Source organism: Hemicordylus capensis, chromosome 2 (assembly GCF_027244095.1).
Source record: "Hemicordylus capensis ecotype Gifberg chromosome 2, rHemCap1.1.pri, whole genome shotgun sequence".
Classification (NCBI taxonomy): Eukaryota; Metazoa; Chordata; class Lepidosauria; order Squamata; family Cordylidae; genus Hemicordylus; species Hemicordylus capensis.
Window position 1 is genome coordinate 149,366,515 of NC_069658.1, and position 14,939 is coordinate 149,381,453.

At 46.0% G+C, this 14,939-nt stretch overlaps 1 protein-coding gene across 1 annotated transcript in view; it reads right to left on the bottom strand.

Annotated features, from left to right (window-relative positions):
* Positions 1-13,638, bottom strand: part of LOC128347203 (low-density lipoprotein receptor-related protein 2-like) — a 68,081-nt gene extending 54,443 nt beyond the window's left edge. The window contains exons 1-7 of the mRNA XM_053301477.1: positions 13,451-13,638; positions 12,406-12,519; positions 9,344-9,463; positions 3,688-3,915; positions 2,055-2,168; positions 1,836-1,955; positions 187-312 (exon numbers count right to left, since the gene is read on the bottom strand). Of these exons, the coding sequence (XP_053157452.1) occupies positions 187-312; positions 1,836-1,955; positions 2,055-2,168; positions 3,688-3,915; positions 9,344-9,463; positions 12,406-12,519; positions 13,451-13,601 (973 nt within the window). The 5' untranslated portion in view covers positions 13,602-13,638. The remainder of the gene's footprint in view (positions 1-186; positions 313-1,835; positions 1,956-2,054; positions 2,169-3,687; positions 3,916-9,343; positions 9,464-12,405; positions 12,520-13,450) is intronic.
* Between the last annotated feature and the right edge of the window lie 1,301 nt (positions 13,639-14,939).

Genomic DNA, 14,939 nt, shown 5'->3' on the forward strand with positions numbered 1-14,939 from the left:
GACAGGAATCATCTTATCTATTTTTCTATGCAAGTTGCTTTGAGAATTTTGGTTGGAGTGGTATATAAATATTCATGGTCACCTCAAAGTTGGAATATCTTGAACCAATACCATCACTGGTTTAAGAGCTCTGGTTTGCCTTCCAGGTGAAATCCACATTACATGCAGTTAGAGGCCAAGGCTTACCTGAAACCTCACAAGTAGTTGCACTGGAGAGCCGGTATCCTTGGACACAGTCACAGGTAAAAGATCCCATTGTGTTCTTGCACAGCTGATTACAAGGACTGTATACCCCCGAGCACTCATCAACATCTGCAATAGAGAACATTAGATTGCTGAAACTAGTTATTCCCATAAGCGGGACGGGGTGTGTGTGGAGTCCGACATCCCTGCATTTGAGGCCCTGCAGTACTATTAGATGTTTACATCATACTGGGCAGGACACTACCCCCACCAGCATCTAAAGGTTCCTTCATGCATCTGTAGGGAAGTTGTGCAAGACAAACCCTTTAGAAGGGCCAAGTGACCTAATGCCAGGCTGAGCCAGCTGTTCCAAACCCCTCGTGCCAGAGAGTTTGCTAGCTAGATTCAGGTAGGGTTCTTCTAGGTAAGGTTTTACTTTAGGATTGGTAAAGTGGCAAAAAAAATCTGTGACCCAAGTGTCATGTGAGAAACAAAATCTCATGTATTATGTTAGTGAGGAAGAGAGAGAACAGGGCATTAATGGGCAGCAGGAAAACAAGATGTAGGGTTGGGAGTTCTCACCTTCTTCCCCCACAGACTTCTAATGTTATTGGCTATGCCCTGTTGGCAAAAAAAAACCTCCTTTCCAAGCTTTTGAACATTCTGGGATGGCAGAGCATGTGGGCTCTGCATCTTCAGGGTGATTTTTAGCCTGCTTTCCAGTAGGCTTATGAGATCACCCAGCATTCTGTGTGTCCTGCCCACCTTCTGATCAACTTCAAAGTGCCTGGACCAATATGAACCAAATTGGGTACAGTTGTAGGGACACAGAGATGCCTCAGTGGTGGTTTGTAATAAAAACATCCACTCCAATCCAAGATGGTGGATGTGTAAGTGTTTGAGACACAAGTGAACTGCCTGATTTTTTACTAGAACAATTTGTTGGTTCTGGGTTGGACTGGCTTCCCCCTGAAAAGCAACATGTTTGTACATGCCTTGTGGTCCCTTCTAGCATGCCAAATGCCCCACCACCCTTAATGGGAGCTACTTGGTCAGCAATGCATTAATAGGCTCTACTCAGGATTGTTGCACCCCAAGTTCTGAGTAGCTGAGTTTCCTTTAACTTGCTGGAGTCCTAAACTGCTGTAGCTTTAGCTAGCTATGTTGGAGTAACTGCATTTCACTGTATGCAACAGGAGGCAGAGCACCAAGGCTGCTGTGTCAGTCACTCAAGTAAAGGACTCAAGAAATTGTGTACAGCTGTTCTAGCACCACAGCAGGAAAGATGTATAGCAAGTTACAAAATGCTTTGTTACAGCATTTTCTAGTTTGCACAGGCCAAATCTCTTGTATCTCAAGGTCCTCTCACGGAACAGTATAATCCAGGAGTTCTTGAACTTGTGCCCAGATGTTGGACTACAACTCCCATCATTCCCACCTTGGGCCATTGGGGCTGGGAATGATTAGCGTTGTAGTCCAAAACTATCTGGGGGACCACGGTTTGAGAACCCCAGTGTAGAAAATAGCTTTCATGTCAGCAAGATGTATGCTTTTTACAGCTTACCCATTTAGAAAGCCCGTTCTGCATTTACTGCTGCAGAGCATCAGCTCCTGAGTCAGGACTAAGATGCATGACTTTACTTGACCCATACCTGTACAACGCTGACCATCTGTATCAAGCTTCCAGCCAGGACCACAGAAGCACCTCACACCCCAGTACGTCTCTGCACATTTCTCCATGCAGCCTCCATTGTTCAGAGAGCAGTTTCTGCCTAGATGTGTAGAATGAGTGTTACTACTGCTACTGTTTAGGAGCTGCTAGTTCTACTGCATAAGGGATGGTGCCAGTTTTAATTCAGGTGCTCCATTACCACAAGTACGGGGTTCATCAGTGCCATCCAGACAGTCCTCTGCTCCATTGCACATCTGAGTTGCCAGAATACATTGCCTCTTGTCACAGCGAATCATTCCTTCTGGGCAGTAAGCTGCATTGAGAGGCCAGAAGGGTTAATGTTAGCAAGTAGGCCAACACAAGTACGTTTGATCAGATGCCAGCAGTTCATGTCTCGGGAACACTGCAGACTGGTTGTGGGAGTTAATACTGGGCGGCACAGGCATATTGCTTCTGTGCTCCCATTTAGCTAGAGAGCACATGTACAGGTAGCTGTTAGATCTCCAGCCAGTTTAACTCATTTTCTTGCTCTGCCACTAGACTGGAGGTGCCAGTCTCCTCTAGAGTAACAATCTTATCCATACAGCTATGGAAAGAACACACTTCTCTAACACTCTTAAAGCCCTTCCCTAGTCTTATTGGAATGCCAAGGCAGTTAGAAGTAGCCTATTCCTAATCCTAACTTGTGCACTCCACAGTTGGTAAGGTATCAGTTGTTGATTTGTCAGTGTAAGTGCTAGAGCCTAAGCAACGCTCCTGGAACGCAGAAGGTTCCAACAGCAAGACCAATGAAGCTCTTCTCACGAGCCGTGGGAAGAGCTGGTTTAGCCCGCTCTCCCTGCAGATGAGCAGCCGCTCGTAGCTGGGAGGCTGGATTGGACGGACACACAGCTGCTGGCTCCATTACAGAGCCAGCGGGGGCTGCAGGGATCGGGGGCTGTGCAGCCCCCAGAAGGTCCAGGATGCCCCTGGAGAGACCCCCGAGCCAGGGAGGCTGCTTGCAGCTTCCTGGCTGGGGGGTCTACTCATGTGTCACCACAGCAACACATCAGCAACGAAATGAGGTTAACCGAGCGCTTGCTCCGTTAACCTCATTTAAAGGGAGGGTGTTCTAGGTGGACTAGCCGCCTTGGGAGCACCAGACTCGCCTGCGAGCCCGGTGGTTTGCATGATCCCTTAGCCCGCTTTCCATGGATCGTGGGAATAGCCTCTATACTGGCATGGCTTTTGCCAATACCTCAATCCAACACCTTTGTTAAAATTACAGCCCTATAGCCTCCATTGCTGTCTTAAGAGCAGGTTACTCTGTAGGAAAGTTCTACACTAGATATGCACAAAGTGTTTTGAGCTCAGCACAAGATACCCTTCAAATAAGGAGCCCATTCTGAGCTCAATACAACCCCACTTCAACTTGAAATGTTTTGAGTGCATTTTGGAGGGCTGTTCTCCCTAGGGGGAGCTGGTCTACCAGTTGGGATTTGCAGGTAGACCAGCAAATGCAGGCCAAGGTGCTAAGTCCAGAGCAGAGGTCTGGTCTACCCACTGCATGAGGTGGCTAGACCAGGCCTCTGCCCCAGACTTAGTGTGTTGGCCCTCAGAGGGCTCGTCTACCTGCCAACTCCAATTGGTGGACCAGCTCTCCCTGGAAAAACAGCCCTCCAAAATGGTGCTTGAAACATGAAATGTTTTGAGCTTGAAATGAAATGCAAAATCTGTTTTCTGCATCACCACCTCCTGTCTATGCTGCACTATGTGCCTTGTGTAATGGGAGATGAACTTTTAGATATAGGCCAACTGGTACCTGTGCATACTTGCAAGAAGGAGTTACTTACCACAGACTTCTTCATCAGAGAAGTCTCCACAGTTGTTGATGCCATTGCACTTCCAGTCCTCCATGATGCATACTCTGTTCCTGCATTGCCACTGTCCAGCCAAGCAGTTACTCAGGGGACAGTTTGCTTCATCTGAACCATCTTCACAGTCTTTATGCTGATCACATATTTCCCATTTATCAATGCACTGAGAACTTCCCCGGCATGGAACTTGTTTCTCTGCACAAACTGTAGTTATACCATAGTCTCATTATGCTGTATCCATCAGAAGGGATGTTTTCCCTTCACATCAGTCAGGGATGAATGGTTTAAAGACTCTGGCATGATCTGATTGTCAACTATGATGCAGACTGAATTTGACTGGGAAAGTATTATTTCCTCAATGAGAAGCAGCTTTGATATGGTTTGCTATCTTGGACCATTGCTTCAAGAGAATGCTCATGTTTCACATGCATAAGCAAAGACCCCTCTTTAGCCCCTGGCATCTCTAGCTGAAGGGTTGTAAACAGGGAAGACCTACAGTATACAAGGCCTTGCAGAACACTAGGGCAAGGTGGAGCCATGGTCTCACTGACTGAGGCAGCTTCATGTTGGCATTGGATTCAGGAGACCCAGAAGGAAGTACTTCAACCATGCTTTGAGCCGCCTCATGAAGGGACATCCATCTGCACCTTTGAGTATGGTCTTGGAAGAATTGAAGCTTTGGGCCTCTAGTGTTACAGGGCAGAGGTCAGAACATGCTAGTCCCAACTCACTGGTATTTTAAGCATCATCTTATATTAAACTGCTCCATTTTGGAATCATTCGCCTGCTATTTATGTATGAGTTTGATTTATATACCACCCTTCCAAAAATGGCTCAGGGTGGTTTACATCAAAACAATTATAATCAAAACTAAATTAAACAATTAAAATCATTTAAACATTAGACACATTTAAAAACCATAAATCTAATTAAAAGCCTGGGTGGATAAGTGTGTCTTCAGTGCCTTTTAAGAAGTTGCTAGAGATGGGGAGGCTCTTATTTCAACAGGGAGCGTTTTCCAAAGTCTAGGGGCAGCCAACAAGAAGGCCCATCCAAGTAGCCGCCAAATGAGTTGGCGACAACTGCAGACGAACCTCTCCAGATGATCTTAAGAGGTGGAGGGGCTCATGGTGAAGACGACATTCTTTTAAATACCCAGGGCCTAAGCTGTTGAGTGTTTTACAGGTAATAACCTGCACCTTGTATTTTGCCCAGAAACGTATTGGCAGCCAGTGTAGTTCTTTCAACACAGGAGTAAGATGGTCTCTCCGAGATGACCCAGATACCAACCTGGCTGCCGCATTCTGGACCAACTGTAGTTTCCGGACATCGTACAATGGCAGCACCACATAGAATGCATTGCAGTCATCCAGCCTAGAGGTTACCAGCATATGTACCACTGTTTTGAGGTGGTTTTTATTATATAGTTCCAATATAATAAAATCCTGCCTTCTGGCAATATGGAAGTGGCCAATATAATCCTTAGGGCTGTTCTCACAACCAACAACTGGGTAGGACAGATACCCACAACTGAGTTTAGTCCCTTCTCTCTCTACCAGGGTTGCTCAACTTTGGCTCGCCAGCAGATGTTGGCCTGCACCTCCCATAACCCCTGGCTATTGGCCACTGTGGCTGGGGATGCTGGGAGCTGTAGTCCAAAGACAGCTGGCAGCCTAATTTGAGCAGGCCTGCTCTACACAGAGTTCAGTGTACTCCAGCCAGGGGCGTATCTAGGGGTAGGGCAGGCAGGGCACGTGCCCTGGGCGCCATTTGAAGGGGGGCACAATTTTGTAAAATTATTTAAAAAAAAAAAAGGATGCCAAAAACAAAATGGCCATCGTGCATGCTCAAATGGCCTCTGTGAGGCCCTAGGTCTTGCCAGGCCTTGCAGAGGCCATTTGAGCATGCGCGGTGGCCATTTTGTTTTCAGTGGCCATTTTTTTAAAAAAGATCTTTTTAAATGGCCACTGCACATGCTCAAATGGTCCCTGCGAGGCCCTAGAGGCCAGTGGGGGGAGGAGGAACCTTTGCAACACCCCCCCAGCCTTTAGGAAGCCCCCCCAAAGGGGCTACAGGTAAAATAATAATTATATATAATATGTCATTGTACACATTCAGATTGGCACTATGTACAGAGAATCAGGGCTTGTGAATAATGAGCTGATGCTTAGGAGCTAGGATTGTATTCATTTGCTCTTACTTTGCTTCTTGTGATAAATGAGTTAAATGTGATGTCTTGCTAATATGGCTATTAATGGTGAATTTGTCTTTGAATCAGTGTGAAATCCTTAATATTAAGGCCCACTGGGAGTTTCTTGCTCTCTTTCTCTCATTTTAACTGTCTTTCTGAAAAACTAGAATATATTCCAAGCAGTGACACAGTTTACTCTGCATATCCTTTAATTATTTACAGAGTATCTGGGAAAAGTCAAATTCTCCATTTATTTTAAAAACATATGTAATAGTGATGCTACAAATCATAGTAGAGAATTAGACAGGCACTTCTGTTTAGTTTTCCAAGTACACCTCCACATAGTATTTGGGTATTTCATGAGCCCCAGCATACTGAAATGTGTAGTTTTCCAGCATTTTTTGGTCTGGCTAAGTCCACTGCTAAAATAGTTTTTGAAAGATTAAAAGATTAACGAGCTTGACTTGTATTTTTCAGCTGATATTATGGTAAAGTTATCTGAAAGATGGGTGTCAGATGCTTAGACAGGGGGCGCAATTTCAGTGTTTGCCCTAGGCGCTATTTTCCCTAGATACGCCTCTGACTCCAGCAGCTATAAGACAGGCATTCTTAACATGCCTGTAGTTCTCTAATGTAGCCACTTGACAGTGCTGTTCTCATGACTGTTAACTGGGTACAACAAGCCTCCTACCCAGCTTCAGGAACTGTGCACACTCCCGATTTAAAAGCTAGGTTGGAGGGGAAACAATTGTGATGGGGCAGGGGCAGACTCCGATGGTATCATCCTACCCAGCATTTCCTCCCAAGTGAGGAGGAAATGCTGTCAGAGCCTGTGCCCACCTCCTATACAATCACTTTCCCCCTCCAATGTAGCTTTTAACTCACACACAACTGGAGATGGGGAGTGTGCACAGCTGACAAAGCTGGGTAGGCGGCTAGTCCTACCCAGTTAACAGTCATGGGAACAGCTCTGTCAAGCGGCTACATTAGAGAACTGCAGGCATGTTAAGAATGCCTGTCTTAGAACAGCTGCTGGAATAAGCTGATCTTGGTGTAGAGAGATACGTAAACCTAGCTGACAGCCATTAGTTTAGACTTAAGTTAATGCTCCCCCTGCTAACTGAACAGAGAGGCACCTTTTTAGAGAGGCAGTTCTCTCTGAGAAGGGGGAGAGCAACTGGCCTTATCCAGCCCCAGCACAGCATCCCTCCAGTGGTTGTTGCCAGTGTCTATCTTATTTTTTGAGCTAGTGAGCTCTTTGGGGACAGGGATCCATCTTTATTTTTTATTTCTCTATGTAATCTGCTTTGGGAACTTGTGTTGAAAAGCAGTAAATAAATATTCACCACTGTTTCTGAATCAAGAGAATGTCTGTATCAATACAGAGCCTAGCAGGCTTCTTTGAAAGAGCCTGTTTGACAGCTGCTGGACTACCAAGGCATTCTAGCCAATGTACACACGTCTACTCAAGTTTCTACATGTTCAGGGAACCTTTGCTCCCAAGCAAGTGCACATAGGACTCATCTTCATGCCAATCATATCAAGAGGCTGATATGAACTGACCAGAAGATCCCACCATAAGTGGAGGCTCATATGCAAGTAGAGATTAGTAAGCTCTGATTACCCTCGGAAGAAAGGTTCTGGACCACAGACAAGCAGCAACAAGTCCTCGAATGGTCATGATCAGGGTTGTGTATTCTATGTTACTTTGGAACTCATTAGCTACAGGGCAATTCCCACCCCTGGTTTTAGAACCTAAAGGTCTCTTTTTAATATCTTTAAAAGTATCTTTAGCCACTGCTCATTTCAGTAGCAGGCACTGCGTTATGCAGCAGCCAGTTTAACCCATCACTGCCTGGGATGTAGTGTTGACAGGAAGTTGCTGCCACCCAGAAGTGACAGCTTTTTATATTCACTGCCCTGGGACATGCTGCATCCTAAAGTAATTGCAACTAGAAGTCAGCTTTGCAGTGGAGCTCCTGCTAACACAGATTGCAGCAGAAGTTACTTGCAATATGGATTCTGCAGGAGTGAATGGGGTTCTCAGGACACTTAGACCCTACTGGTATTAGAATGCAACATAATGGGCCTCATTTGTCCCAGAAGCAAATACATACCTCTGATTGATGCAGCAATGAGGGGAAGAATCTGTTGTGGTACCCATAGGAATGCTTGGCTCCTCCAGCTACAAGGCTGTGTATTTGCTGTTGTCAAACAGCTTATCTGGGAGCTGCAAACAGCACCCCTCTATATGATTTGGAACTGTGGGGCCAAAGCTTCCATTTTGCAATACCTGGCACATGGGATTGTGAACTCTGTTCATGCCACCTTTGGCAAATTATGCAATTAGGTCACTTAACACAAAGCATGGGACAATGCTGCCCTAGGTCACCATAGAGGACTGAAGGGAATCACCCCCAAACTTTTGTCTAGTTTTCAAAGAGAAGGGAAAGCTGGCAAAGTCGACTTCGTGTTAAAAAAAAAAAACATTCCCAGAGGGAACAACTAACTTCCTCCTGCAAGAAATAACCCTCCTCAGATAAGTACAGTGCATCCCCACCTCACTGTCAACCTAATGAGCAGGTGAGGATTAAGGAGCAAAGTTGTTCAGATTTAACTAAAAATCTCTCTCCACCTGGAGAGCCATCCTAGTTCTCAGTTAAGCTTTTAAGGTCACCCATTCAGACCTCCACATTCACCCTTCCCTAGCCATTTCCAGCCTTTCGTTCTGTGGGCCTACACCCAAGTTGACCCACTCCTGCAACCATAAACGTCATTGTTTAATCCGAGTTATGTCCCCACCCCCGGGAGGGAGCTTGATTTATAAGTTGTCCCTGGCTATTTTTTGGAGTACAACCACTCCTGGCCTAGCCACATGGCCTCAAGACCAGAACTGGAGTCTGAAACTATATGGACCTTTACCACATTGGTTCTCAAGCTTGTGAGTAGTAGCTCTATTGTCACTCGCCCTTTCTTCTTCCTGTTTGTCTGCTGCCTTCCCCCTGTGAGGAAATCTGCTCATGTGCTCATCTATAAGTGCACTGGACAAGGATAGGCAACACTAACCTTCTGCCCCTCTCAATCTCCTTGCCCCCTTCTCTTTCCCTTCCATTTTGGCATCCAAGCCCTTCCTATGGCAAGCCTTAAGTTGATTTACTTACAATTTGGACCTTAAGCCAAGATCCCTATTCCATGATATTCTTGTTAAGACTGTTAGTTCAGATTTTATTGCTTTGCCTAGCCAGCTTTTCATTTTCTGTAACCCTTTCCCCCTTCAAAATCTTTAAACTGCATATACACGTCCTCATTTCCAGACCAAAGCTTTGCTCAAGATTAATACTGTATGAGACTGCTCCCTCGCAGTCAAGCTGATTCCCCATGGCAACCCAGAAATACAGTCAGGGTGTCCTAGCCAAGCACATCTATTAACACTGTACATACCACAGTTGCTTTCATCTGAGCCATCCATACAGTCACTGGTGCCATCACAAAGCCAGGAAGCAGCAATACACTTTCCGTCATTGCACTGCCATGCATTTGCATCACCATGACATTCTTCATCTGGAGAAGAGTGCAGAACTTGCTTTAAAGTTTAATTTCTGAGAGCAGCCTGGGTACGCTTCCCTTTGAAGGTGTGTCTCTAGGACAGGCATCCCCAAACTGCGGCCCTCCAGATGTTGCTGAACTACAACTTCCAGCATACTCAGCCACAAAAAATTGTGTCTAGGGATGCTGGGAGTTGTAGTTCAGCAACATCTGGAGGGCCGCAGTTTGGGGATGCCTGCTCTAGGATCACCGCCAAGCTACTCCAGGCTAAAGGTGGTGTGCTTTTCTTACTGGATTCTGAGCTCTTACGGTAGTACATCTGTCTTGTATGCGAGTGGTAAAGTAGTCCTTTCCCCTAGATATGGCTCACTAAAGCCATTCCCAAAGAATGACTTTATATATTTATATACTGCCATTCTATAGCTTTATATAAGCTATATATTGGCTGTGCCATTTCTGGCTATATGAAACCCAAACTAATAGAGTGCTGACATAGTACATATACAGTGAGCAGTGTTCCCTCTAAGAAGGAACTGGTCTTGTGGTAGCAAGCATGACTTGTCCCCTTAGCTAAGCAGGGTCCACCCTGGTTGCACATGAACAGGAGACTAGAAGTGTGAACACGGTTAAGATGCTCGCCTCAGGGGATGGTGCCGCTCTGGGAAGAGCAGGAGGTTTCAAGTTCCCTCCCTGGCAGCATCTCCAAGATAGGGCTGAGAGAGATTCCTGCCTGCAACCTTGGAGAAGCTGCTGCCAGCCTGTGAAGACAATATGGAGCTAGATAGGCCAATGGTCTGACTCAATATATGGCAGCTTCCTATGTTCCTATGATACCCAGATGTTGTTGACTACAACTCCCAGAATACCCAGCTGCAATGGCTTTTGCTTGTGGATTATGTGAGTTGTAGTCAACAAAATCTGGGAATCCCTGTTAGAAGGAACACTGCTGGACACTCATGTTCTAGGCCATAATAAACCAAGCAACTTTTCAAGGCTTGTTACCTTGGGCCATACAGACAGCTCAACTAGAATGAACAAAAGTAGCTGGCTATATTGTTCCTCTAGCGAACCTTTGCACAGAGTCACATCTTATCCTAAGGATGAGGAATTTTAAAATTGACAAGGCATTAGGCTAACCATATTGATTTATTTGGGATTAGTAAATAAAGATATAATGAGTTGAGCAAAGAATGGTCTGTAGGGAAAAGATTGTTGCACACTCATTTACACAAGTTAGTTTGAGTTGCATTGCTTGTTGATGAGAACAGGCATTTCACAGCCTAGAGTTAAGCCTACTATTCCTACTAACAAGCAGCTCTATTTGTTAGTTGCCCCATAACAAACTATTCTCTGTGTGGCTTACAACACAATATTAAAACATGAGATTGACACACATGTTCAATGATAACAGACCAAAAAGGAGAAATACAAAATACGCAAAACAATTTACGAGACATTTTTTAAAATCAGATCAAACTTTAAGATTTAGGAGGCCTGAGTGAACAAAGAAGCCTTCACTTGGTGTCTAACAGAACAAAGTGAGGAAGCCAGGGGAACCTCACAGGAGAGGCTATTCCATGAATGGGGTACAGCCACTGAGAAGGCCCTCTCCCTAGCAGCTACCTGCCTCACCTTGTTTGAGGGCACTCAGAGGAGGGCCTCCAAAGAAGATGCCTAATCCTGTAACTAAGGTGGACTTGTCAGTCACTATCTTGTCCCAGCAAAGCCTCTAGGGATCACATGTCTTACTCAAACCATTACTATCTTGTTGTCTTGCCTCCACTTCCCTAGAAGGAAGGCGCAGATAACCATTTATCCGCCTCGAAGCAGTAGTTTTAACTATAGACCCTGGGTGTGCTGCTGAGAGATTCTGCCATGCCAATGAAGTGGGAAGTTCTTAAGAAGAACAGCCACATCCCTGTACAGTGGTCCCTCGACTTATGTAAATAATCCATTCCGAACGCACGTTCGGAGGTTGAAATTTTCGTAAGTCGAGGAGCGCACCACGGAAGTCTCAAAGCACTCGTAATTCGAGGAAGCTGCATCTAAACATTCGTAGGTCGAGTAAGCAACTACTTCCGGTAAGCAACTACTTCCGGTCTTTTTGTCGCTCGTAACTCGAAAACAACGTAAGTTGAGTAGTTCGTAGGTCGAGGGATTACTGTATTCTCTTTCAAGCAAGTCACTCACTACATAGTAACATATACCAGTACATATAGATGAGGGGACAGAGCTTCTTGGACTGTTGTTTTTAGTTATTGCAAGGTAGGCCAGCCATTCAGGTTCTTCAGCCCACCTTGCTCTAACATCGGTGCAGTTATCAGCTCTTTTAAAGCCAATCTAGCTTCTTTGGATCTAGCTAACCAAGAAAGAGGCAACCTTAAGTGGCACAGTGGGAAAATGCTTGACTAACAAGCAGGAAGTTGCCTGTTCGAATCCCCGCTGGTACTATATTGGGCAGCAGTAATATAGGAAGATGCTGAAAGGCATCATCTCATACTGTAAGGGAGATGGCAATGGTAAACCCCTCCTGTATTCTACCAAAGACAACCACAGGGCTCTGTGGGCACCAGGAGTCAACACTGACTTGATGGCACACTTTACCTTTAACCAAGGATAAAGAACTAGCTGGCAAGAAACAGCTGGGGAAACAGAAGCTCCAAGGGTATGATTTTGAAGAGGGCAAAGAATGAACTGGTGTTGCTTTATGGACAGGCAGCCTGTCTATGTGCACAACTTGTATGATAAAATTAGTATTATAGAGACCTCTCTCCCCCCCAGCCACCCAGAATCCTGTCTCACAGATTCTGCTCTAGAACCTCTAACCACTCAGGGGGAGGGGAGAGTCATGAAATATCAGGTGGTTATTAAGAGCAGTTATATCCCATCTTTCTGTCCAAAGGAGACCCTCAAAGCAGCCAGCCATCATATTTGATTAGATGGTCCTAAAGACTTACCACAGTGCTCATCAGAACCATCAGGGCATTCTTGTTCACCATTACACAGCCAGGAAAAAGGAATACATTTGTCTTCACAAGTAGCTTGCTGAGAAGTATTACAAGACCTTCCATCTGCAGAGGTAGAAGAACTGTTGAACCAATTGTGACAGCCAGCATAGCATAATGGTTAGAGTGTCTGGAATAGGACCAGAAGACCGGAGTTTGAATCCCCATTCAACCATGAAACTCACTGGGTGACTCTGGGCCGGTCATGCATCTCTCAGCCTAACTTACCTCACAGGGTTGTTGTGAGGATAAACATAACCATGCGCCTCAGAGGAAAAAGTGGGATATAAGTGTAAAAGTAAAATACAAAGTTTAAAAACCCTGTTTACAGAATTAGGAGAAATACCACCAACTTTCTTTATAGCCACAACTGGCATGCAGTTTCAGGAACAAAAGGGCTCTGCTAGATCAGAGGTCTATTGAAGCAACCAGGGAGACTCAAGTCCAAATCTCTATTCAGCCCTAAAAAACACTGAGTGATACTGAGCCTATCACTCATCTCCCAGCCTAGCCTACCTCACAGGGTTGTTGTGATGATAAGTATAGCCAAGTACACTTGTTCTGGGCTCCTTGGAGGAAGAGCAGGATACAAGTGTAAAAAATGGTTAAATACAATTTTTCCACAGTGACAAGAGGCTTCCAGGAAACTCACCAACAGGACATGAAGGCAATAGCTCTCTACTATTTACCCCCCAGGAGCTACTCAGAGGTAAACTGCTTTTTAACCTGGAGATTCTGTTGTCTATCATGGCTAATAAGTAGACTTCCACAGCCTGATACCATGCATGCTTTTGCAGAAAACCCATCACAATAATAGAATTTATGTTTAGTACGTTGTAGAATTTATTATGGCCAGAAATGTGTAACAAGCAGTCTCCCCCCAACTCGAGACTAGTCACACGTTGCCCCCAATACAGCCAAGGATACCACTCTGCGAGAAGACATCACGCATCGTCTACTAGCCCCACTTCCCGCCCCAGGGCCCCACGCCCCTCACCTCTCTCAGGAGACGGACACCAGCTGCCCACAGCAGCCAGGAGAAGCAGCAGCAACGTCCGGAGCGCAGGACGCCCCATAACGCAGGGAATGCGCGCACGATCAGGCGCAGCACAACATACAGAAGCAAGTAAGGGTGAGAAAGAAGCCATACCGAAGCAGGCGCCCGAAGAGGCTTTTATCCGCCGCGCAGGAGTCCCATTGGGTGGGGGCCGGGCGCAGCTGGGCGCCAATCAGTGGATCCAGCCCCGCGGCTCAGCCGCCCTGCTGGCCTTGGCGCGCACCGCACGGGACTGCGATCCATCCTGGGCGCACTTAATGTGGAAGCACGCCATCTTGCGATCCGTGGGGATCTTACATGCATGGCGTGGCAGTGGGTCCGTACTCTTGGAAGAGTACCTGGGAGCTCCATAATTTGGCTTCAGTGGCGCTTGATTTGGAGAAGCGTTCATAGGATCAGGCTGCAGCATGGCTCTGAGTAAACGGGCAAAGGATCGGGAGGGAAGTGTCCCAGCTCAGTCCATTCCAGCCCTATTCCTGTTGATTCGGAAGTTAAGCACCGCTAAATTCGGAGTGGTTAACGCCCAAAAAATTGTGCATGGAATGCGGCCCTCGAAGCAGCCCTTCCACTGCTGAGCAATGCCCGTCTGGGAGTAGGCCCGCGTGGTGCAGCGGAGAGACGCCGGGATTTGGACGGAGGAGAAAACGGACTGGGCTCCAGTCCCAGGAAGCCACAACACTCACTGGTTGGTGTTGGGTTAGTCCCTCACTTTCAGCATTCTTCATGGTGAGGAGAGAGGCAGGGCTCAAGTATTTATTCTGCCATGAGCACACCCAACGTAGCCATGTCATTGGATGAAAATGTAGAAGTCGCGCAGCGCGATTCATTAATTAGAAGTGTTAAATTGGTCACTTTAATTCATTTTAATCTAATATATATTGGTCCCTGGAGTCATAAGGAGTTACTGTTGTTGAGGCAATGTTTTGTCATAGCCAGGTGGTTTGCTCACTTTCCCCCCTGACAGGGAGGGCTCAATTCATTTAACAGGGGCAGAACTGGCAGACATTTAGCTGCTGAACCTTTCCCCCTGGCATGGGGATGCATTGATGTGGAGCACTTCACCTGCTGAATTTCTGCCTGTCCTCTGCAGCAGTTAAAGGCAGAGGAGCTCTGCCAGGGGGGAAAAATAGCAACCTTAGTTACAGGATCAGGCATCCACAAAGCAAACAAAACACTAATCCCAAAAAGCTACATCCATGCACAGGTAGTGTGAGCCATTTTGAAGGTAGCTGTGTTACTATTTGTGTATCGTTTTGTTGTGAGAAAAACTTTTAGACTTAAACATGGGACATAAATGTATGCTGAGGTATCATTCAGGTGTGCAAAGGGTTATTTATAGTCTGCCTTCAGAAGATGAAACAACTTCTACTCAAAGAAGAGCGAGTTTCAGATGCCAACACACCAAAGGTCCACAGCTCCTTTATTGACA